The 22,558-nt window shown below is 50.8% G+C and overlaps 1 protein-coding gene across 1 annotated transcript; it reads left to right on the top strand.

Moving 5' to 3' along the window:
* The first annotated feature begins 2,848 nt into the window (after positions 1-2,848).
* LOC136964141 (seizure 6-like protein) lies at positions 2,849-21,690 on the top strand. Its single transcript, XM_067258116.1, has 17 exons — positions 2,849-2,951; positions 11,593-12,075; positions 12,419-12,558; positions 13,010-13,205; positions 13,795-13,980; positions 14,144-14,315; positions 14,398-14,564; positions 14,696-14,890; positions 15,705-15,843; positions 16,269-16,465; positions 17,577-17,771; positions 17,967-18,158; positions 19,082-19,276; positions 19,474-19,509; positions 19,922-20,036; positions 20,175-20,280; positions 20,587-21,690. Exons 1-17 carry the CDS (start codon positions 2,849-2,851, stop codon positions 20,614-20,616), a joined length of 2,847 nt encoding a protein of 948 aa, XP_067114217.1. The 3' UTR covers positions 20,617-21,690.
* The last annotated feature ends 868 nt before the right edge of the window (positions 21,691-22,558 follow it).

Genomic DNA, 22,558 nt, shown 5'->3' with positions numbered 1-22,558 from the left:
TAACAGTAAGATGCAGCACGTGGACAAACACAGCCTGCAAGAAGTTAAACAACAATAGACGTGATATGGAGATCTACATCACATCCTGTTCTCAAGGCCTTAGGGTGACTCACTCTGCCTCCTCTCCAGAGTCAGGCACAGAGTGTGTGGGCTGGGACATTAGGTACAGAAATGGTAGAAGGCTGGGGAGCTACGAAAGGATGAAGAAAAACCAAGTGGAAGAAAGGGAAGCGCGGAGAAGAACATGAGGGGGGTAAATATGAGAGACTAAGGGTGTGTTTTGTGTTATTGTCCATATACAGTTTCCATTTCTCTCATTCTCCTAGCGCCCTGTAGACGAGGATAGTGCCAGGAGTTCAATGAATCAATAGGACTGCTGGAATGACCTACACAGTAAAACCCACTGTACATTAGTGTGTTTATGTATGTGTGTGTGTGTGTGTGTGTGTGTGTGTGTGTGTGTGTGTGTGTGTGTATGTGTGCACATGCAGCCAGTAGCTGATATGTAGTCATCTGCTGAGGGTGACCTCACCACCTATGAAACAATATAAGCGAGAGAAAGACAAGGAGGGAGGGGCTGTTGCTGAGCGGGCTCACTTATCCCTTCCACCTTGTGGCTCGTAAGCACATGCTCACATAAACACGGAGAGAGGGAAGAGGAGGAGATGAGATATAGATTGGTGGGAGAGACAGAACCAGACACAGAGAGACAGAAAGACAGACAGAGAGAGAGAGTGAGGGAGAGTGAGATAGAGAGAGAGCATGGGAAAGAGAGAGAGAGAGAGAAAGAGAGAGCATGGGAAAGAGAGAGAGAGCATGGGAAAGAGGGAGACAGACTGACAGAGGATGGGGCGGTGGAGGGGGAAAGCTGCGAATCTCAGATCCCCCAGAAAAGAATGATCCTTCCTGGTCTCCTCCAGCACTCTAATCTGTCTGTTCTCTGTTATCAGGGATGGAGGCAGAAGAGAGGCGGAGGGTGGAGCTCTCTGATCTCCCCTGCCGACTGCCCGAGGGGGGGCTCACAATAGTCGCTGATACCCAGCCTAAACCACGAGCACATACATCCCACACTAACCACCCATACTAGACAACCGGGTTCTGGGTAGAACTGAAGTGATCCTGGTCCCATTCTGCCTATCTGGGATGAAGAACATCCTCTTGTACCCGAAGCCATACTGGGCTTTGTGTGAGTCGGGGCGGGCTTGTAGGAACTCCGGGCTTGCTGCTGTTCTCCTTCCTGAGCCTGACTGAAAGGAGCCCAGCGGGACTTCCCGTTAGGAGTGATTCAGCACCACGGACAGCGCCCCCCTGCTGCGACGTGGCGGAAAAACCCTGTCCGTGCGCGTGGGCAAGCGTGCGCGAGCCACGGGCCGGCATTCATGAAAACCATGGAGCCAAACGGTCGTCACTAAAACGATCTTCTCGACTGTATCTCGTACGCACCCGGCGAATTCCTTTTTTTCTCTCTCTCTCTCTCTTCCTCTCCCCTCGATCTGCTTCTCTCCATCTCTGCAGGAGATGGTGGCAGTCTGCTGATTGAGGAGGACTGAGGCTGAGGGGAGCAGACAGCTGCCGGAGCTCCTAATGAGACGCCGTCTGTGTTGGTTTCCTCTGCAGTTGCATAAATCCGCCCTCAATCCCAAACACTGCCTGTCTGTCTTTCTGCCTGCCTGTCTGTCTGGCCGTGTGACTGCCTGTCTGTCCGTCTGATTGCCTGTGTTGGCCTGCTGGCGTCTGTTTGCCTGCCTGCCTGCCTGCTTTGTTTTTCCGTCTGTCCCTCTTTTCCAGGTTGTCCCTTTGTTTCCGTTCTAGAGGCAGACACTCAGTAACCATCACAACCTGGCACTGGTATGAGGTTGTGTGTGTGTGTCGGTGTGCGTGTGGGGGACATGCAGAAGACAAACTGCAATGCCATGGATTCAGGTAGTCTGTTTGCCAAGTGAATGCTATAGGTCATAATTGTGTTGAGTGTTGACACACACACACAGTGTCATCGTAGTCGGCTGGCTGCTGTTTTAATTACTGGCAAATGCTAGGACTGGAGTGTTTTGTTCTGACTAAAACGAGCTGAAAATTGATCGAATGAATTCAATGTTGATGGCGACCTGCTGTTACTGAGGAAAACATACCATAAAGTGTGTGCGCGTGTGTGTGTGTGTGTGCGTGTGTGTCTGCGTGCACACACTCTTGAGGGTTAGAAAGAGAGAAAAAACGTTTGTTGCTGAGGACTCCCATTTTGTCATCAAGGAAAGTGTTGAATGGAAAGCCCTGGATTAAGATTTAGATTGCATCAGTAGAATACTGCTACTTACATGGATTACCAAACTGTGATGAGATGGGTCTCAAAGTCTCCCCCATTCCTGGGCTCTTTCTCTTTGACTCCCTCACTTCCTCTTTCTTTCTCTCTGAAGACGTACTGGACCAAAGATATCGCATCATTGTGCAATAACTGCAGTTGGGTTTGCTGTGCGTCCAAATGTGCGTGTCTATGAGGAACGGTGTGTTGGTGTGTGAACTAGCGAGAGAGGGAGGGGGGCGCCGTGGCACAGATACACAGGATGTACAGAGAGAGAGAGGGAGACAGAGCAGCCTAGGAAGGGGTAGGAGACGCACATTGCGGAGTTCAACCGAGGGAAGGCATGACATGCGGGCCGTGGAGAGAATACACTGATCCTCGCCGCACGAGGAAAATTGGAAAAACAAGCACCACGCGTCATTTATCTTGACTGCAGCGTGAGCGAGTAGTCGCCCCCGTGCTGATTGTGGTAAAAAAAAAAAAACGTATCTTGGACCAACCTATTTTCCTTTACATTTTTCTTAAGAAGGTATTTGGACCGGTTGTGTCGCCATGCGACCGGCTGCTCGCTCGGGCGGGTACCCAATCCTGAACACTTTATCGGCAGTGCTCTTTGCCGGAGTGCTGTGGACATGCGTCTCGGTAGAAGGGAAAGGTAATGATGCGTAAACTTTTGATTGTGTTTATAAACGTTTGTCTGTATTCCGTATGAGGGTCTATTCAAACTGTTTTGTCTTTTTCCTGGATCTCATCCAGTCGGAACGATTGGAACTTCAATTAGATGTATTTTTGTGTTTCAGTGTAAATATGCCTATTGACTCTTTGTTAACGCGTGGGAGAGAGCTGCACAAAATTGACAGATAAAAGTCAGATTGGGATACAGAGAGCGGTCGTGTGCTTTCGAATGTCGGCTGTTTTTGAGAGCTTATCGGTATGCAGGGAGGTTGAACGATCGGATCGCATCAACAACATTCTACAAAGACGTGTGTGTGCGCGTGTAGGCCTAAACTAGAGGATAAATCAGAGGATATCACCCTACACAAAGCTGGGATTGAAATAACCGCCAGCGATGTCAGCCGAGGCCGTTTCTGTGTAGTTGATGGGTCCCATCTAATTAGTCCGTGTACGAAGAGTGCTGTGTTGGGGCAGTGATCTGTCACTCTTTCTTTTTATGTTTACCACCAAGTCACAGCGTCAGACTTAAATGTAAGAAAAATAATTTGTGTGAGAATTTATGTACACATTTTCTTTGTGAATTTGTACGTAGCTCGCATAGAATGTGGTCAAAGGGGTGTGTTTGTTCAATTATGGATGGATTTAAAAAAAATGTATTATGGTGATTTTACAGGCCTAAGCAAGTTTATGTCTCTGTAATTATATTTTTCTTTCTTTCTTTTCGAAACCATATTGGCTATATTTTTTTCCCAGATGCCCCCGCATCATTAGAACGGTGTGTTCCAGAGCCGATTCTTTGGATCAACACCACCCACTCACAAGACTATCGAACTGTCAAACAAGCAACAGTCTGCTATGCCTTTCTGTCATTCTCTTTCTCCACTCATTCACTCCCCCCTCTCTCTCTCTGACTCTCTCTCTCTCTGTCACACACACACATACACACTGTCAGCCCTCTTGTGCATGGAAATACAGACCCATTTTTTATTAGGAGACATGGTCTACACAAACACACATTCGCAAACAGTGCCAGGTAGTGAGGATATCGAAATACACTGTCGACTTGTATCTATTTCTTAGGGGGCTCCAGTGGTTAATGAGAACTCACAGCAGAGACCTGGTGTCATTATCATGGAGCCACGCTCTCTGACTGTGTGTGTGTGAGTGTTTGTGAGAGTGTGTGTGTGCGCGTGTGTACGTGCGTTTAGGCCACCGTGTCTTTGGACATAAGTTTGATAGATCTCATTACAGTCTGATTTCACAGTAACAGAGCGATACTCTGCGAGGACCCTCGCGTGTGTGTTTGTGCGTGTGTGTCTGTGTGCGTGTGTGTGTGGGTTTGTATATCCTTCATCTGATTTCTCTGGATGAGATAACCCTGTAGAAATGTAGCGTGACCATTTCAATTAGAGAGCTCCTTCTGTGATGACTATTTGCCGTCTCTCCAGTGGCTCAATGGCTTAGTGTTAACTATATACTGGGTTCATTTGAAATAGTCATAGCTGTTAAACAGTTTCTCCCCTCATCTCCATCCTCCTCTCTCCTCTCATGGCGGGTTGTCTGTTCCGTACTGTGTGAAACTCATTCAGCCGTCATTCAGCATTCCCCTCTCATCACATCACCTCTCCGCATTTCCTCAGATGTCATAGTGCTCTCTCTGTCTCTCTCTCTCTCTCTCTCAGACCTCCCCCTTTCTCTCTCTGTCTCTCTCTCTCTCTTTCTCTCATTTTGCCTGTGGCCATGCCTGGACATAGTAAACAGTGTTTGTGTGTGTGTGTGACAGAAAAAGAGAAAGTGAGGGCAAGAGAGAGAGAGAGCGGGTGCTTTATTTGACCAACAGTGGTTGATTTGACTGAATGTGAAGCACCTACAGGCACTTAAATCAAAAGGCAGAAAGATATGGAGAAACGGGAGGGGGGACACAAGAGGGGGGACTCAAAACATGACTTGAAATTGAAGTAGTTGAAGTGCTCACCTCAGACCGAGGCCTGGGCTTCGACGTCTCTCTTTATGAAAAGGCAAATCACGAAACGCAGAAGGCAGAGAGATATGAAAAGGTGGGAGAGTTTTAAGGTCATCGCAATCGGGGGGGGGGGCGGGGGTGTTAACTGGACTCCCAGCAGAACCGGTGGGCTTAAAGGGGGGATTTAACATTTCATTTCTGCTGCCTCTCGCCAACGTATGATATTCTGATTGGTCACAACTGACACGGGAGAGCAGGGTTAATGAAGTACACTCATCTGAGGAGGGTGCTGTTTGGGAAGGCTTCGGGTACACGCGCAGGCACACGAGCCGCGCTAAAGTCTGACGGTTTCCTTTGCTTTTGTTACCAGTCAGGAATGCCAGTCTGCTTTAGATGTATGTTACATGTATGTGCCATCAGACTTCTCTTTCTTTCACATACATACATACATACACACACACATATATGTGCAGCGAAGTGTGCGCAAAGGCTGTGAAATGATCTGCTCTCTGCCTCTTTCTGCCGAAAATCTCGTTGGAAACCCCCCGGCTGAAAGATATTTAAGGGAGACAGAAAGAGAGAGAGAGAGAGAGAGAGAGAGAGAACACAGACAGAGAGAGATTGTTTCTCTGCGTTTGCCCCCAGGGCTCTATGTTGGGTTTGCAGCCCTAGGGGGTGCTGGAAAAGAGGATGTCTGTCCGTCTGTCCGTCTGCCTGCCTGCCTGTCGACCTGCCTGTCTACCTGTCTGTCTACCTGTCTGTTTGTCTGTCTGTCTTTCCGTCTGTCTGCCTGCCCTCCGGTTGCCCAGCCTGCATGCGTGTCTACTGGTCATCCACTCAAACACATACTGTTTCAGCTTATCAGATCATAGAATTGTGTATACTTGTGTGTGTGTGTGTGTGTGTGTGTACATGTGTGTGTGTGTGCGTGTGTGTCTGTGTTTGCTGTTACTCCTTGCCCTCCGAGCACAGGATTATCTTCTGCGGATGAATGTGAGATTGAACGGTTGCGGCTGACACTTCTCTACAATAGAAGCAATTAACTGCAGCTTAACTTTGTGGCTGTCTGTTCTGAGCGCAGCCTAAATCTGTGGGTGTGTGTGTCTGTGTGTTTACGTGTGCTGTCAGGGTTTTAGTTGGTAGTCTCTTTTCTCGCTGGTGCAGAGCTTTTGAAGTGAGCCCGGCAGTTGGGTGTGTAGTGTTGGCATGGCGCAAGGTAGGCGAGCTACAATGGGACTTTGCATGGCCAACTGCACCCGGCTAGTCTGAAGGCCAGTGGACAGTGGACAGACCCGCTCGGTGGCTCTGGGGCCTGTGCTGGGACAGTGGACTTGTGTCACGGACCTGGTTAAGGAGTATGTGGAGGTGTTTCCTTCAGGGCGCAGGACGAACGCAGTCTTGAGCGTTGAAGGCTGGTGGGCCACTTGGTGGGCCACACACGCTCTTGCAGTCCTTCGCTAGCTGTAGTTGATGGGCAGGATCCGGACCGTTTCCAGTTCAATGTTAATATACACTGTTAATATTTCATTTCCCTTTTGCTTCAAAGTCTCAGCTAAGCCAAAGCTCCCACGTCCCTCATCAGGCTTTGATATGGCAATCCCATTGAAGTGTCTGTTGACTCTGGTACAAAAAACCCATGCCTGTAAGTGTGTGACGATGAGCACGTCTCTCAGAGCAGCGCCGATAGCGTTGTCTGCGGCGAAGTTGACTAAACGCATTTGTCTTCCTCACGCCTCGCGCGGGGTGTTTTTTTTCTTCATCCCGCGCGCTCGGGTAACGTCGTTCTCCGTCGGCGTAATCAAGGTAGCGTTCCCGTGTTTCAACCCCCTCAGCTTGAGCTGTTGTCTTCCACGTGTCGCGTGTCATCGTTTTAGGTCGGGAAGCGCCGTGATCATTGTATAACAGTCCAATCAATCATGATGGAATAATCCCTCTGGCTCTCTCAAGCTGGGCTCCATTTTTCAGCTATCGACTTCTCTGGCCTTTTGATGACTGAGTCAAACATGAACTGTCAGGGCTGTGAGGCGTTTAAAAAAAAGGAGAACAGCCCATTGATCTGTAGGGATGTAAGGTCTGTTTGATGTGGTAGACACAAACCTCTCTGTTTCCCGGACATTCATGCGCCACTGAGGACAAGCGGATGTTTTTAAACCCCATCAAAAGTGGCAGATCCATTGGGTCCTCTGCAAAGACCGGATTTGGGCCAAATATATTTCATTCTCAGATCCCTCAAGCCTAGACGCTTCTGCTATGCCATTTGGCATCTTCTTCATATACATTAATAAAGGTTCTCTCAACTGGGCTTCTGAACCAGAACAACTCGGGGAATATGGCTAAAAGCCTCCTCCCCTCTCACTCTTCTCTACATCCCTTCCTCAATTCACAATTGATGTGTCCAGTGAAGGGAAACGCATATCTGTTATTTTATTCATGGTATATCATCTTAAAAAGCCCATCTACCTGGGACAGGAAGAGGAAGAGAGGAGTGTGCATGAGAGAGATCCAAACTGTGGCCTTGGCTTGAAGAGCCGAAACCTTAAACCGTAAACCTGCCTCGAGGCATGGAGCAGTTCTTTACGTCAACAAACCGACACATGTTTGGCAAACAAACATAATCGATAAGATTGGAGGGCATCTGATTGAAATATCTCTGTTTTGTAGATGTAACGGAGAAACCGACAAGGATGTTTTGTCTCTGGGGAAGTAGAGCTGTTGGTTTCTCTTGCCAAACAGCCATCCATATCACCCCATGCTACCTCGATCACTCCCTCTGGTAACTGGAGGCATACTGGGGTGTGAGTTGAGTTTCAATGACCGTTGGCCTCACACACACACTCACGGATACACTCGCGCACACACACGCACACTTAATCGGCCCGGGGTTTTGTCTGCCAAGTACTCTATACACACACGTACGTACGTACACACACACACACACACACACACACACACTAGTCCCTCACACCCACTGGGATACTGTGCCAAAGAACTGGCTTCAGTGAATCCGAACTGTTTTTCTCTCGAGCACTCACTTTCCGCTCCTTCCTTCGTCAGCCTCGTCTCTTCCCGTGGTTCACTCCTCCGCTCTCACACCCCTCCTCTCCTCCCTCCCTCGCTCCCCCCCTCCCCCCCTCCCCCGCTCCCGGCCAAGACACAGGCCGAGGACGCAGCTCTATCGCCTCGTCTTCGACGTGCAAACATCGATGAGTCACGACGGGGATGAGTTTATTTAGAAAGGGCTCGTGCCGTCGTTTGATCTGCACTTCTTGTTATTGGCACTCAGTCATCCCCCGAGGGGCAATATCATCAACCTCTGTCATCCTTTATGAGTGTTTTCATCCCACGTCGTCCTCTCCTCAGCGGGCCCTTACAGCAGGCCAGAGCGGCCAGCCTATAAGCGATATCCAGTATCTTGACATACGTGTACGCGTATACATTTCAGTCTGCCTTAAGTAACAGTCACTGCTCAGGTACGCTTTGCATTTCAGTGTTTCTTTTGGATTTTCAACGGCCTTGCGTCCGACGCTCTAACGTTCTTGATTAAAGAGACGTTTCTATCCTAAAGCGAGATGCTTTCGCGTCTATGAATCATGTGTGGCCCTCAAGAGAGTCAGACATCTTAATAACGAATGACTAAGGGCCACCAAGGACCAGGGGTGAAAGGAGAATAGACGAAATGGAGAGACTACAGAGAAAGTAGAAATATAGGGACGGAGGGAGGGAAACGGCGAGAGAAAGAGAGAGAGAGAGAGAGGGGGTACATCTGCACCGACAGACTGCGCACACCTGTGTGAGTGAGAACTAGCAGGGGAAAGGCGGGAGCCGAGAGCGAGAGATGGAAGATGGAGGAAGGAGAGAGAGAGAGCACAGATGATGCCATCTGTTTCGACGGCGATGGTCATGCCTGGGTGGTACGGCACCTGCTTGACGCACGCATGCACACACACAAACACACACACACACTGTCCAGCTGGGACTCATTGCCTGGTACCCTGAGCAAGGGCTCATAGTTAGAGAGAAGATCTAGATTCATCTAGAATCTGACATAAGGCTGGAGCAGCACGTTATCGGAACATAGTCTAGTGGTCTAGTTGATGCACCAGAACCGTCCCCCTGAGACATGTAGGGGCATGTACGGTTGCCAGGGTTGTGAGAGTGTGTTAATGAGGTAGTGTGTGTCTGTGTGGAGCTTGCTCTGTCAGATGATCTGCTTTGAGGTCATTGCTGATTGGTGAATTCGATATTTCTGCTCCACTTTGAGCTTTGGATCATTCCACCAGCTGACCCACAGCTTGATTCAAGCGCTGATTCAAAGATAGCATCGACCAGCGTGTGCGTGTGCGTGCGTGTTTGTGTTGGCTCGCGCAGGAAATCGTTAAGTCAGCTGTGTGTTCTCCCTGAGGGTCTGAAACCTCTGCCAGAGACACCCCGACTATGAGCTCACAAATGCTTTAGCCTATCAGGTTTGAGCTAGCTCACCCTTTATCCAATCGGGTAGGAGCGCAGAGTATTTTCTGCCTCATGTAACAGAGGGACCCCCTGAACCTCACACCGTACAACCTCAATCTCCGATTTACTTTGTTAGATCAGAGTGTGTATTTGTGTGGTTTTGTCTGTTGTGTGTGTGAATAAATGTACATGTGTGTGTTTCTGTCTGTATTTTAAGAATAAATCCTCATCTCCAGTTCCAGTCTCAAGGCTGTGTATTGTGTGTGTGTGTGTGTGTGTGTGTGCATGTATGTACTGTGTGTGTGTTTGCATATGTCATTGCAGTGGTTGCAATGAAGGTGTCTCCATGGTGAGTCGTCATGGCAGCGTAGGAACGTTTTCATCGTTTCAGTCGGTGCCAGTCTGAGCTCTCCCAACAGAAGCAGCGAATCAGTGGTCTGCCCATGTATTCAACAGCCCAGCCAATCACATCCCACTCAAGCCCCAATTAAAATCCGACAAAGGTAGAAAAGCAGACGTCTTCCTCGTGCGTTCTGTCCTCGGCCCCATGCTGTTGTTTTCGCTGCTAACTCACACGTCACTCACAGTCACTGCCTGTTCAGGGTCTCCAGACATGCTGGATGACCTTGGACCGGATTGAGTTGCAATGGCAGTGAATGCCCTCGCTCTCCTGTCTCCCGTCTCCATTGAATTCTATTGAGTTCTCCCCCTCAACTTCCCCTCTGCTCCTTTTCACACACACACACGCACGCACACAAACTTGCGCGCACACGCGCACACGCGCACACACGCTCAGTTGCCCTTCCTCTTTTTTCCCCCGCCTGCAGTGAGATCTTTGGCGCCCTTAATGAGTCAGCACATCGTCACCCACAGCACAGTGCTAAACGCTGCTAATGGGGCAATGTGATGAACACTGCGTCAGAAACATGGTAATGGGGTGCTCAGCTCTGTAAGGGTGTGTGTGTGTGTGTTTCTGTTTTCCCTCCCTGATGCTTTTGCAGTTTCTCCTCCGAGAAATAGACGACAAAGAATTCAAAGTCGTTATTATGAGGCGCGCGCACACATGCCCCTGGGTGAAGTTGGCTCAGGGTTCAGTCGGGTCTTGTTGGTTTCATGCGACCCAATTGCCATAAATAAGTTCAACGGCACCAGTACAGGACTGAACAGATTCTGGTGCCGTGTGTGAGAACACACATTTTCTCTCTCTCTCACACACAGATACACACTTCTACAAGCTCTGAGCATGTAGCCTACAGCTTGTTTGATACACTTATGTTGGTGTTCTTTGCCTACGGTCTTTGCATTGTATTTGTTCATTCACCTCACGGGCCTGTGTGCTTGTATGCATATCACACAACAAAATATTTCCTGGAAACAGACTGCATACGTCTGTGTGTGTGTGTATGTGTGCGTGCGTCTCCGTTTGTGCGGGTGTGTGATTCATCTCCACCTGCGCGCTAACTTATTGTGAGGATATGAAAGCTCGAATGAGTTTTCTGGCTGATGACGGTTTGATAGATGGAGCAGACAGTCTCCGTTGACAGCTAGACGCTATTTCCTTTGCTCCTCTCCTCCTCCGCCGGTAGTTTGACTCTGAGGTGGTTGACGTGGATGTGTCTGGTCCCTCCCCTCTGCATGGTAAGATAAGAGCATTTACAGTCCGCGATGAGGCTACATTACGACATCCATTATTATTGTTATCGACATGTGGAGGATGGAGCAAAGTGGAGGGAATATTGGTTTCGTGCGTGTGTGTGTGCAGTCTATGTGAGTGTGTGTGTGTGTGTGTGTAGTCTGTGTGAGTGTGTGTGGTTGGCTTGCCGGTCGGTGCTTTTTAGTGCTGAGCTGTCGGAGATGGCATTTTAGCATGCGTGGGAGAGCATTTTGCCTGTCTGTACTTCTCCCCCCCCCCCCCCCCTTTCTCTCTCTATCTCTCTCACTCTCCCTCATGCGTGACTGCCCCTCTCTCTTCTCCCAGAGAGAGTCCGTGCTCAGCTTGTCTAAGTGTGTGTGTGTGCGTGTGTGTGTGTGTGTGATGTGGAGGGAGCAGGTGACCACCGCTGGCCTGAAGTCGGTCTTCCTAGTTCTCTGGCGTCTCTAAAAAGGTCCCCGTCGCACACTATCTGAAAGTACATTGTGGGCCTATCAGCCCTGTTCGGCCTTTTCCAAGAGAAGTCTCACTTTCTCCCTGTCCTTCCTGCCCCGCTAGGTGAAGTCGTCCCCACGCCTCCCACGTCCTCCGCCTCTCCCGCAGCGACAGAAGGGGACGGAGATGATGGCGGACCCCCGGGGAGAGGCGCCAACTGGGCGGCGGGAGGCCTGCTGGAGTCAGTGCTGGCTCAGAAGGATCGTCTCCTCTCCCAGACAGCGGGGGGGGCCCTCCCCTCCTCTCTGCCCCAGGACATGCTGCCTCTCCTGGGCAGAGGTCTAACGGTGGGCTCCCTCCCCGGAGGTCGTTCCCTGGAGGAACAAGGTGGGGGCCTGCTGAAGAAATTCAGAGCCCCGGCCCCAGTCCAAGCAAGCGATGCACCCCTGCTTCTCCCCACATACACCCTCTCTCCAACACCCAACCAGCCGGAGCCTCAGTCCGGCACGTACACGCAGCAGGCCTCAGACGAGGTCACCGCCGTGGCCAAGACGACCGTGGACCCAGATATAGAGGGGGAATTGGAGACAGAGACTCTGTCGCCGGGTGAGCAGCATGACAGTGCCTGGGTAGGGCACGTTGTCCTTGTCAGGAATCCGGCTTGTTTACCTCTTTCCCGTCAGCAGACACAGGCGTGCTGTTTTCCCCGCACCCTGGATTAAGCTATGCAGATAAACTGTACAATGGATCACGTCTCAGACAGATTTTCTCATTTTTTCTGCCCTCTCCTTTTCTCCTCTCCCTCTCTCCTCTTCTCCCTTCTCTTCTCTCCTCTCTTTTCCTACCTTCTCTCTTCTCTTCTCCCTCCCCTCCTCTCCTTTCCTACCTTCTCTCTTCTCTCTCCTCTCCTTTCCTACCTTCTCTCTTCTCCCTCCCCTCCTCTCCACAGCAGTGTCTGGGTGCATGGTAAACTTCTCGGATCCAGAGGGATACATAGACTCTTCGGATGACCCCCCACTTCCAGATGGAACCTTTCTGCATTGTACCTACACAGTCACTGTCTACACAGGCTATGGTGTGGAGCTGCAGGTATGCAGGCTCTCTCTCTCTCTCTCTCTCTCTCTCTCTCTCTCTCTCTCTCTCTCTCTCTCTCTCTCTCTCTCTTACGCTCTTGCTCCCTCACTCTCTCATCCACTGCAAACAAACACAGACAGAAACACACATACTGCAGCATTGCTGCCACTGTTAGCAACAGCATTGTATTACAGTAAATAAGTGTATTTTGGTTGGTACTGCGGGGTCTGTGGTGATCCCGGGGCCAGCTCTGACCCCTAGTGGCACACGGCAGTACAACATTCTCAACCTGCTGCACTTCTCTGACGCCTGAGGTGCTCTGTGTAATACACAGACACATACACTCTGTTTCTACCTCCACTTCTCTCTGACATGCACTCCCTGTCTCGCTCTCTCTCTCTCTGTCTCTCTCTCTCTCTCTCTCTCTCTCTGTCTCTCTCTCTCTCTCTCTCTCCTCTCTCTGCAGGTAAAGAGTGTCAACCTATCAGAGGGGGAGCAGCTGTCAATCAGAGGGGTGGATGAGAGCGGATCCTTGCTAGTCTTAGCCAATCAGACGCTGTTAGTTGAAGGTCAAGTGATCCGCAGTCCCACCAATACCATCTCGGTGTACTACCGTTCGTCGCCAGAGGGGGGCATGGGCATGTTCCAGCTGCACTATCAAAGTGAGTCCACACAAACACACACGCCACAAAGACATGTACTTCAGTTTTTTTTCAATCCAGGCCTTCATTAAGTCTTGAGGGGCTTTTGATTATCTGTGTATACCTGCTCTTGTTAATTGCATAATCACTTAATCTTGTCATTGAATCCATTAGCGCTGTGATTGAATCTGTCGTGTGAATTAGCTGATTAGAGCTCAGATTAATTGCTTCTCATCTTGTTACCATGCAGGATGTGTTTGGGAGTCGATGGGCGGTTGTTTGTATGTGTGTGTGTGTGTGTGCGTGTGTTTGTGTGTGAGAGTCACCCATAATGGTTTACTGTCTGTGCTAGCTTAGATGTGACAGGACTAGACAAGTTGAGGCATGGTGGCTGGAAGCCCACCTGGTCCATTGCTCCCACCTGTCCAGTCCTCTTACATCAGCCGGCTAAACAGAACAGAACGGGAAAGAACGGAACAGAACAGAAAACAACAGAACAGAATTGGATTGGATCCGACGAAATACCGTTTCCACTGTTGTTTTCCAGCGTTCACGTGATTGACGTGCGTTTGTTTTCCCGAGTAACCTTTCGTCACTTCTCCGCTGCTAGTTTTCCGGCTGAGCTGTGCCCTGCCCAGAAGGCCTCACTTTGGGGAAGTGTCCGTGCTGAACCTACTCCCTGGTGGCACGGCCCGCTTCCACTGCCACATGGGCCACCACCTACTAGGGGAGTCGGCCCTCACCTGCCTCAACGCCTCGCTGCCTGTGTGGAACGCCAAGGAGCCTAGCTGCAGGGGTGAGGAACCCCCCCCACACACACACACGCACGCACTCGAAAAAGAACACAAAAACAAGGTCCTTCCTGGATAAGGAGGGAATATCTGGCTGTGAGGGCCTGTGACGTCAGGTCTAGCTGGAGACTAGCTGTTGACCTCCTGCTCCTCGTGCGCCCCGTACAGCGCTGTGCGGAGGGTCCGTCAAGAACGTCACGGTGGGGAGGGTCCTGTCTCCTTCCCCCCACCCGGGCCCCAACGCCACCCAGGACCGCTCCTGTTCCTGGTCCCTGGAGGCTCCAAAAGACCAGAGGCTCCACCTGCACCTGGAGAGGCTGGCTCTGGGGCCCACAGACAGGTAGGGAGCGGGGGTTTGTGCGTTTTCTCTGTGTGGTTGTCGGGGGTGGGTCGACCAACCGTTCCTTCGTTTCCACCCCCAGGCTTGTGCTGTGGAGCGGTCTGGACGCGGGCTCCGTGGTGCTTTTTGATTCGGGGCGGGGCGGTCCAATTCCATTCGAGGGGGTGATCAGTGAGGGTCCAGCCGTCAGGGTGCAGTTCATCACTGACCAGCCCAACCACAATACAGGCTTCAACATCCGCTATGAGGGTGAAAGCTCACACGCTAACTGAAACCTCTTTTTGCACACGCGCACACACGCTCACACACACGTGCAGGAGTGTGTCGTCCCTTCCTTACAGTCATCCTTTACCATATCTCTCTCTCTTCTCACCCTGCAGCGTTTGAGCGAGGCCACTGTTATGAGCCGTACCTCCAGAACGGGAACTTCAGCACCACCGACCCGGCCTATGGCGTCGGCAGTGTGGTCCAGTTCAGCTGTGACGCGGGTCACTCCCTGGAACAGGGGCCGCCCGTCATCGAGTGCATCAACGCCCGGGACCCTTACTGGAACGACACAGAACCGCTCTGCAAGGGTAGGAACAGGGGCGGCGCCAGATACATTTTTTATGCAGGTGCTGGGGGGGTGCTAGATCATTGACAGGGGGAGCTGCACGACTATATATATTATATATAAATACTATTAATAAATGAGCAAAACTTGGCCAGTCGTGATGCTAATTTGAATGGAACAGCAGTTGGGCTAGCTACCGTCTCTGCATCCGCGGCAAACGCGTCAGCGGACTGCTCCGTGTCAAACTCTGTGCAATTAACATCCGATTCTCCGATCGGATTTTCCAGAAATTATATTTGGGGGTGCTATCAGGGTGCTTTGGTCTTTCTTGGGGGGGCTGAAGCACCTGCTAGCCCCTCCCTAGCGCCGCCCATGGGTAGCAACCCCATGTACTCCTTTAACAGAACAAGACATAGAACAAGACAGCAGAACGCCCCAGGCCATGCATGGAGGAGAACTTCTCATGTCTTCTTTATTAAACTGTGACTGCGTCTGGAGCTATTCATTCTCTCTCTCTCTCTCTCTCTCTCTCTCTCTCTCTCTCTCTCTCTCTCTCTCTCTCTCTCTCTCTCTCTCTCTCTCTCTCTCTCCCTCCCCCTCTCTCTCTCTCTCTCCCTCTCTCTCCCTCTCTCTCCCCCGCTCTCTCTCTCCCTCTCTCTCTCCCTCCCCTCCTCTCTCTCTCTCTCTCTCTCTCTCTCTCTCTCCCTCTCTCTTTCTCTCTCTCCCCCGCTCTCTCTCTCCCTCTCTCCCTCCCTCCCCCCCCCCTCTCTCTCTCTCCCTCTCTCTTTCTCTCTCTCCCCCGCTCTCTCTCTCCCTCCCTCTATCTCTCCCTCCAGCGCTGTGTGGTGGGGACCTGGCGGGCCCCGGGGGAGTGATCCTGTCCCCTAACTGGCCCGAGTGGTACGGCGAGGGGGAGGACTGCAGCTGGAGGATCCATGTGGGCGAGGACAAGCGCGTGCTGCTGGACGTGCAACTGTGAGAGAGAAACAGGGACCTCACACGACAGGCCTAGAAGATGCACCCAAGCAGAGATACTCCCACACACACACACACACGCACATACTTGACAGGCAGGCACATCCATAGATAAATACACACACATAAACAGGCGTACACAAAGACAGTATTTGTGCACTGAAATGTACACAGTGCTGTCTCACAGCGCTCTGTCAGACACACTGGGTCGCTGACTGCATTACTTAGAGCAGTGAGTCAGAGACCTTAAACATATCTCTGATATCATGGCACTAATGGATGCTGACTACATGTTTATCCTCCTCTCTCTCTCGCCCGCCCCCCCCCTCACTCACTCTCTGGCACTGTCTCTCTCTCTCTTCCTCTCTCCTTCTGTCTACCTCTCTCTCTCTCCCTTATTCCTCTCTCTTCTCCTCTCTCCTCAGGTTGAACATCAGTGACAGCGACATGCTGACCATTCTGGACGGCGACGAGGTCACCACTCGTATTCTGGGCCAGTATGTGGGAGGAGCCGGGCCCTTTAAGATGTCATCCACGACCCCTGACCTCACCGTGACCTTTCACTCGGACCCCGCAGGCCTGGTCTTTGGCAAGGGGGAAGGCTTCATCATCAACTACATGGGTAAAGATAGAGATGGAGGGAAGGAGGGCGTAAGTGAGTAAGAGGGATAGGAGGAGATGTAGAGACATGGAAAGAAAATGGAGATTCCTCTTTTTCGTTTGTACCCCCTCCCCTTTTTCACACTCCTGCGCCTTCTTTTTCCGACAACTTCATCTCCCCTTCCTCCCGCTCTCCTCGTCTTTTCCTCTGTCTCTCTCCGTCTCTCTCTCTATCTCTTTCTCATTTCTGTTACTTTGTTTCATTTGTCCTCTTCTCTGCCCCTGTTCCATCACATCTCATTTGGTTCACTATTCCGCAAAGGCCCTCACACACACACACACACACACACGCACATACACACACACGTGTGCACACAACCCCTAAGTAGTACATATCCTTCCTCTCGCCTTCTCATGCACGCAGACACACATGCCGTATGTTAATTGTGAATTCCCAGAGAGGGATTCAGACACCGGATGAACGACCTCACGCTGCAGCTTTCTCTTTCATCGTGTGTGTGTGTGTGTGTGTGTAGTGCGTGCGTGCGTGTGGAATAAATTACCTGCTTACATTCAAAACCTACTCGGCTTCTATGCAGGTAGAAAAGCCAATCAATAGAGGATGAATAATTGATAATTGATCCTAAAGCCTGACTTACAACCCCCTGTGGTCCTGTTACACTGCGGTGGCCTGGTGTACTGTGTGTGATCAATCACACACACGCACACGCACACCACACACACACTCCCGTCTCGATCCCAGTCTCCAAGTCCCAGCAGGAGGCAGAACATGGATTCATATATTGTCTTAGCTCGTGTAATTATCCTCGATATTGTATGATGGATTAGCTCCATTCATATGCAAGGCCGGTCTCCATCTGCCGCGCTGCAATCCCATTAATACAGAGAGTGGGCTTTAGAGGTCAGGCTGGGGGCGGTGTAGTAGCGTGTGTCGGGGGTGTATGTTTGGGGGGACGTGGGGGGGAGACGTGGGGGACAAGTTAGCACAGAAGGTTTTTTCCTTTTCTTTTAAAGGGGGTAAACTCAATGTAAAAAAAAACAACAAAAAAAACAACGAGAAGACGGGATCTAAAGATCCGATCCGCCCTCTCTCTCTCCATCGTCACGTGCAGAGGTGTCCCGCAACGACTCGTGCCCCGACCTGCCCGAGATCCAGAACGGCTGGAAGACCACGTCGCACGCTGCCCTGGTGCGCGGGGCTCGCATCACCTACCAGTGCGACCCCGGGTACGACCTGGTGGGCAGGGAGACGCTGGCGTGCCAGCTCGACCTCTCCTGGAGCACGCAGCCCCCGTTCTGCGAGAAAAGTGAGCTTATGCAATAGTGTACGGAGGTTAGGACTAAGGGGGGATTTGAGCTGAATCTGCGGTCGAAATACACGACCAGTGAGGCATAACCATACCATGACTATGTTTTGTGTGTGCATGCTTTTTCTGCTTCCTGTCTCTCTTCCTGTCTCTCTTCCTGTCTCTCTTCCTGTCTCTCTTCCTGTCTCTCTGCAGTAATGTACTGCTCGGACCCCGGCCACGTGGAGCACTCGACCCGCTCCCTGTCCGACCCCAAACTCCTGGTGGGAACCACCATTCAGTACAGCTGCGTTCCCGGCTACGTCCTGCAGGGCGGCGCCACCCTCACCTGCTACGGCAGGGAGCCGGGAACACCTGTGTGGACGTCCAAGCTGCCCCACTGTGCTTGTGAGTGTTCGCGTTCTGTCGTGTTTCTCTAACACCTGCGGGCGGGGGATCAAACCTGAGGCCGTCTTTGCTTGTACGACGGTTATATTGATCCTATTCCGGGGCGGCCTTGTTTTGATGGGAGGCTGTTGTTCAGAGGGGACTTGTTGTGGGACTGAATGGACTGTTGCGGCGCTCTCGTGGAGATGACAAGCAGGTTTTCTTCCTGTTTCACGCTGCTGTGTAGTCTGACTGAGATGAGAGGGCCAACTTGATGTATTTTGGCGAACAGGACTTAGCAGTGACTGACACTGTCTTTGTTCTTCTTACACCGCTCCCATTGTGTTTGTGTGTGTGTGTGAACGTGTGTGAATGTGTGTGTTCGTGAGTTTGCGAGGGTGCTCCTTCCTTTGCATCCTCATGGTTATGAATGTGTGTGTCTGTGCATCTGTATGCGCGTGCGAGCCCTCAAATGGTTATTAATGTCTCGGTGCAGCGTTTGACATGCTAATGATATGCAAATGCGGCATGCCAATCAGCCCTCGGCCACCTGGAAATGGGGGGCGGAGATTACCCATGAGTCACGGCACCTCAGCCTGAGCCTGTCAGGGCTGTCAGGGAGGCTCTGACTCAAACCTTATGATTCTCCTCCCTCCAGAAACACCGACAAACTCATCAACAACAGGCCCTCTCTGCAAATATCACACACACTGACACACGCATCAAAGTCACCTCTTCGTACTTCAAAGGAATCTCAGCCAATCAAAGACGCTTCACCCCCCCCCCCCCCCCCCCCATTCACACTTGCACAGAAACTACTTTTTTTTGGTTGAAGACAGATGCTTAATTCTGACTCTGTCTCTCTCTCTCTATCTCTCGGTCTCTCTCACCCCCCTCTCTCTCTCCCTCTCTCTGTTAATCTCTCCCTATGTCTCTCTCTCCAGCGGAGGACTCTGTCTCCTGTGAGAACCCCGGTCTCCCGGACAACGGGTACCAGATTCTGTCCAAGCGGCTGTACCTGCCCGGCGAGTCCCTCACCTTCGTCTGTTACAAAAGTTACGAGCTCATCGGCGAGGTCGCCATCAAATGCATCACGGGAAACCCCTCCTACTGGAGCGGCCCACTGCCTCTCTGCAGCGGTGAGGCCCGTGCTACAGTCTCCCCTCTCCCCTGCATGGAATGGAATAGTCCTTTTCTGGCCTCTTAAGTGATCCAGAATGTCCACACATGCATGCGACAAAATGGAGTCCTTTGTGACTGTTGTTAACTGTGACTCTGGTTTTATATTCTGCCTTTGAATGTGAGATGCACTGATTGACGTGGTGGTGTCTTGCAGCCACCCATGACTGCTTTGGCAACCATGCTCTGGAAGGTGAGTGTGCGTGAAAGCGCTGGCTGACAGCTAAACGGCCCAGTTCCCCCCCCCCCCCAGGCTAGGATGCATGATGCCTGCATGGTTGTCCGGGTGGCCTGTGGTCTGATCTGTGTTGTACTGTCGGTCCACCCTCTGGATTCTTGTGTGTCTGTGATCTGTCGTCGTATTCGCATGACTGTTGGTGTGGTCTCGATATCCTGTGTCGGTCGGATAGCGATTTGAGTGTCGGTGTCCTCGCTACCATGTTTGTGTGAGGTACTTCCATAGGACTGATGTCAGCATGACTAAGACTTTCATGTCCAACTGTTCCTCTTCTTCCCCCTGTCTACCATCTCTGCATCGCCCTCCGCCCTCCTCTCCCCTCTCCTCTCTCTCTCTCTCTCTCTCTCTCTCTCTCTCTCTCTCCTAGTTGCGGAGGTGGAGGCGGGCTCACGGCTGGATGGGGGAAACATGGCGCTGGCCATCTTCATCTTGGTGCTCCTGCTCTCCGTGCTTCTGGGAGGGGCCTACGTCTATGTCACAAGGTAGCCCAGATGAAACGGGAGACACTGACCCGCTCACCGATTCCCAGTCGCCTATGATTCGCTTCACGCTCAATTCAGTTTCTCCCGTACGAGATGCCTTATCCCCCCATCGCTTTCTTTCCTCCTTCCGTCCACTAGGTGTCGCTATCACTCCAACCTGAGGTTGCCGCTCATTTACCCCCACCCCTACAGTCAGATCACTGTGGAGACGGAGTTTGACAATCCTCTCTACGAGACAGGAGGGGTGAGCGGGAGAGATGCATGCACACACACGCATGCGCACTCACACATGCGCACACACACTGACACCCAGTGTACACACTCAAGGCACAGAATACTACCAGCCCGAGACAGATGCTACTAATGCCAAAATACACCATGGACTTACTATTACAAACGTTAGCTGCCAACGCTACCTCAAAGCTACACCACACTAGTGTACTCTGATTTGTAAAGTCGTGTAATACAATCTCCATCTCTGTCTGTCCCCTTCTCTGACCCCCCCCCCCTCCACACACACACACACACATCTCTCTGACACATACAGCAGGACACTCGGGAATACGAGGTGTCGATATGAGCGGCTCTCCCACGTCTACTGGCATCCTCAGACCCAGCCTGTCCCTGAACACGACTCCACTCTCCCCTCCTCGTCATCCCCTCCTCCATCCCGCCCGCACCAGGAGGAAGCGATGTAAATAGAGACTGACTGAAGCCCCGCCCCTTCGCCCGTGACACAGTGACCTTGTCCTGTCCTCTGACCGCCTGGAGAACGCCCCGGAACAGCTCGAGGAGGTGAAGAGACGGCGAGGACGTGGAGACGGAGGAGAAGAGAACATGGGTGGAGGAAAACTGTTGAATCGAAACGAGAGAGAAAGGGAAAGGGGATGTGATGAGTTGCTTTAGGATGTAGCTGCGGAGGAGGGAGAAAGGTCTAGAAAGGGTGGGTCAAGGAAATCCGGCCTGTGGGCTTTGGGAGAAAAAAAGACTTGTGACAGGTCGCGTCAAATTACCCATGTTTGTGCCATTTAGTGAACAAATACAGATGAATAAAGGTTAAGGTGAGGTCAGGAGAGGACAGGGATGGAGATGGGTGGATATAATCAAATGTAACTTCCACTGGGAGACGACTACTATCCGATTGTTGGTATGAATGGGCACTCCCAATGAGAAATTGCTCTAAGACACAGATCTGTCAAGTTCAAGTGTTTTTCCAGCCAAACGCAGCCCACGCTCTCCCAATCCCAAAACAGTAGAGATAGCAACTAACCTCGGAGCAAAAGCTATGCCTCAGTGACTTAATTCGACTCGGCGTACATCTGAAACGGAATGTGAGGAGTCTGGCTCGTCCTGTTTGTGCCCCTCATCCACCTGCCTGTAGGTTTTGTACTGGCCTTTTGTAGTGTTGGTTTTACTGTAGTTTTAAAGGGTACTCAAACCAATGGCTTGGCTTCTGCGCCCCTGGCCGCAGCACTTCCCGTTTCCCTGGATGGATTAGCGAATGAGGAATGTAAACAAGGTCGGAACCACACTCTGATTGGACGGGGGGAAATAGCTGCAGGGCTGCAGACCTTGCTATCCTGATTTGAATATGTAGCCGTAGTAACTGACCTTTCCAGTGCAAGCGTGACCAACCTACCATAAAAACAGAGGAGACCAGATGATGTATTTATTTTAATGTATACAGTATGTGATGTTTTATGCAGATTGATTAATGTACATTTTCATTTTGAGAAAATAAAAAAAATCTGTGTTACTGATTTCCCTAAATAAATGGTAAAAACTAAAATAAAAAAAAGTATAATAGACTTTTAAAAACAAAAAGGTTTGTGTCTGTCATGATTTGTCTTGCTGTAGAACACTAGCATAAGTAACTCAACAACTAACCCATAAAGGCACGGGTGAGGGACCTGTACGGTGACCCTGTTTAGAAACATGACGTGGTAGTCGGGGAGAACATTGTGCTGAAAATATGTTACATTGACATGCTAAACACCAGTACACATGTTTACACGGATCCCAACAACCATTTGTCTCGCGTTAGTCTCTTCTCCTTCAATAGAGACGAGTAGAAATAGAAATCTGGAGGCTCTTATCTTTGCTTCTTTGCTTGAGAAAGGAATGCCAGAGGTCAACAAGATGAGAAGGAAGGATACCGTTTAAGTAACTACGTTTTGGGTTTTGTAATAAGACCTTAATTGATGGGTCAGCAGGAACATGTGTCTGTGTTGTTGACTTGAGAGACAACATCACAGTATAAATTACCTGGAGATTTTCTTTTTAAACATCACATACAAGGAAGATTGTGGTGCGCTTGTGTGTGTCGTGTTCTTGTTTTCTAATTCTGTTCTGTACCCCAAAGCCTTTAGGATAATAGTATAATCCTCCACGCCCACTGCTCACCATGACTTCAAAACATAGTTCAGTACATTGTTCCAAAACAGAACTCCTTCTATGAGCGTCACGAGAGATCATGTGTGTCATTGTGTGTACACGTGTATGCCAAAAGACACACGGTAATA

This window comes from Osmerus mordax, chromosome 20, assembly GCF_038355195.1.
Source record: "Osmerus mordax isolate fOsmMor3 chromosome 20, fOsmMor3.pri, whole genome shotgun sequence".
Taxonomy (NCBI): domain Eukaryota; kingdom Metazoa; phylum Chordata; class Actinopteri; order Osmeriformes; family Osmeridae; genus Osmerus; species Osmerus mordax.
Note: the sequence above shows the minus strand (reverse complement) of the source record. Positions and strands in the feature narration are given on the sequence as shown.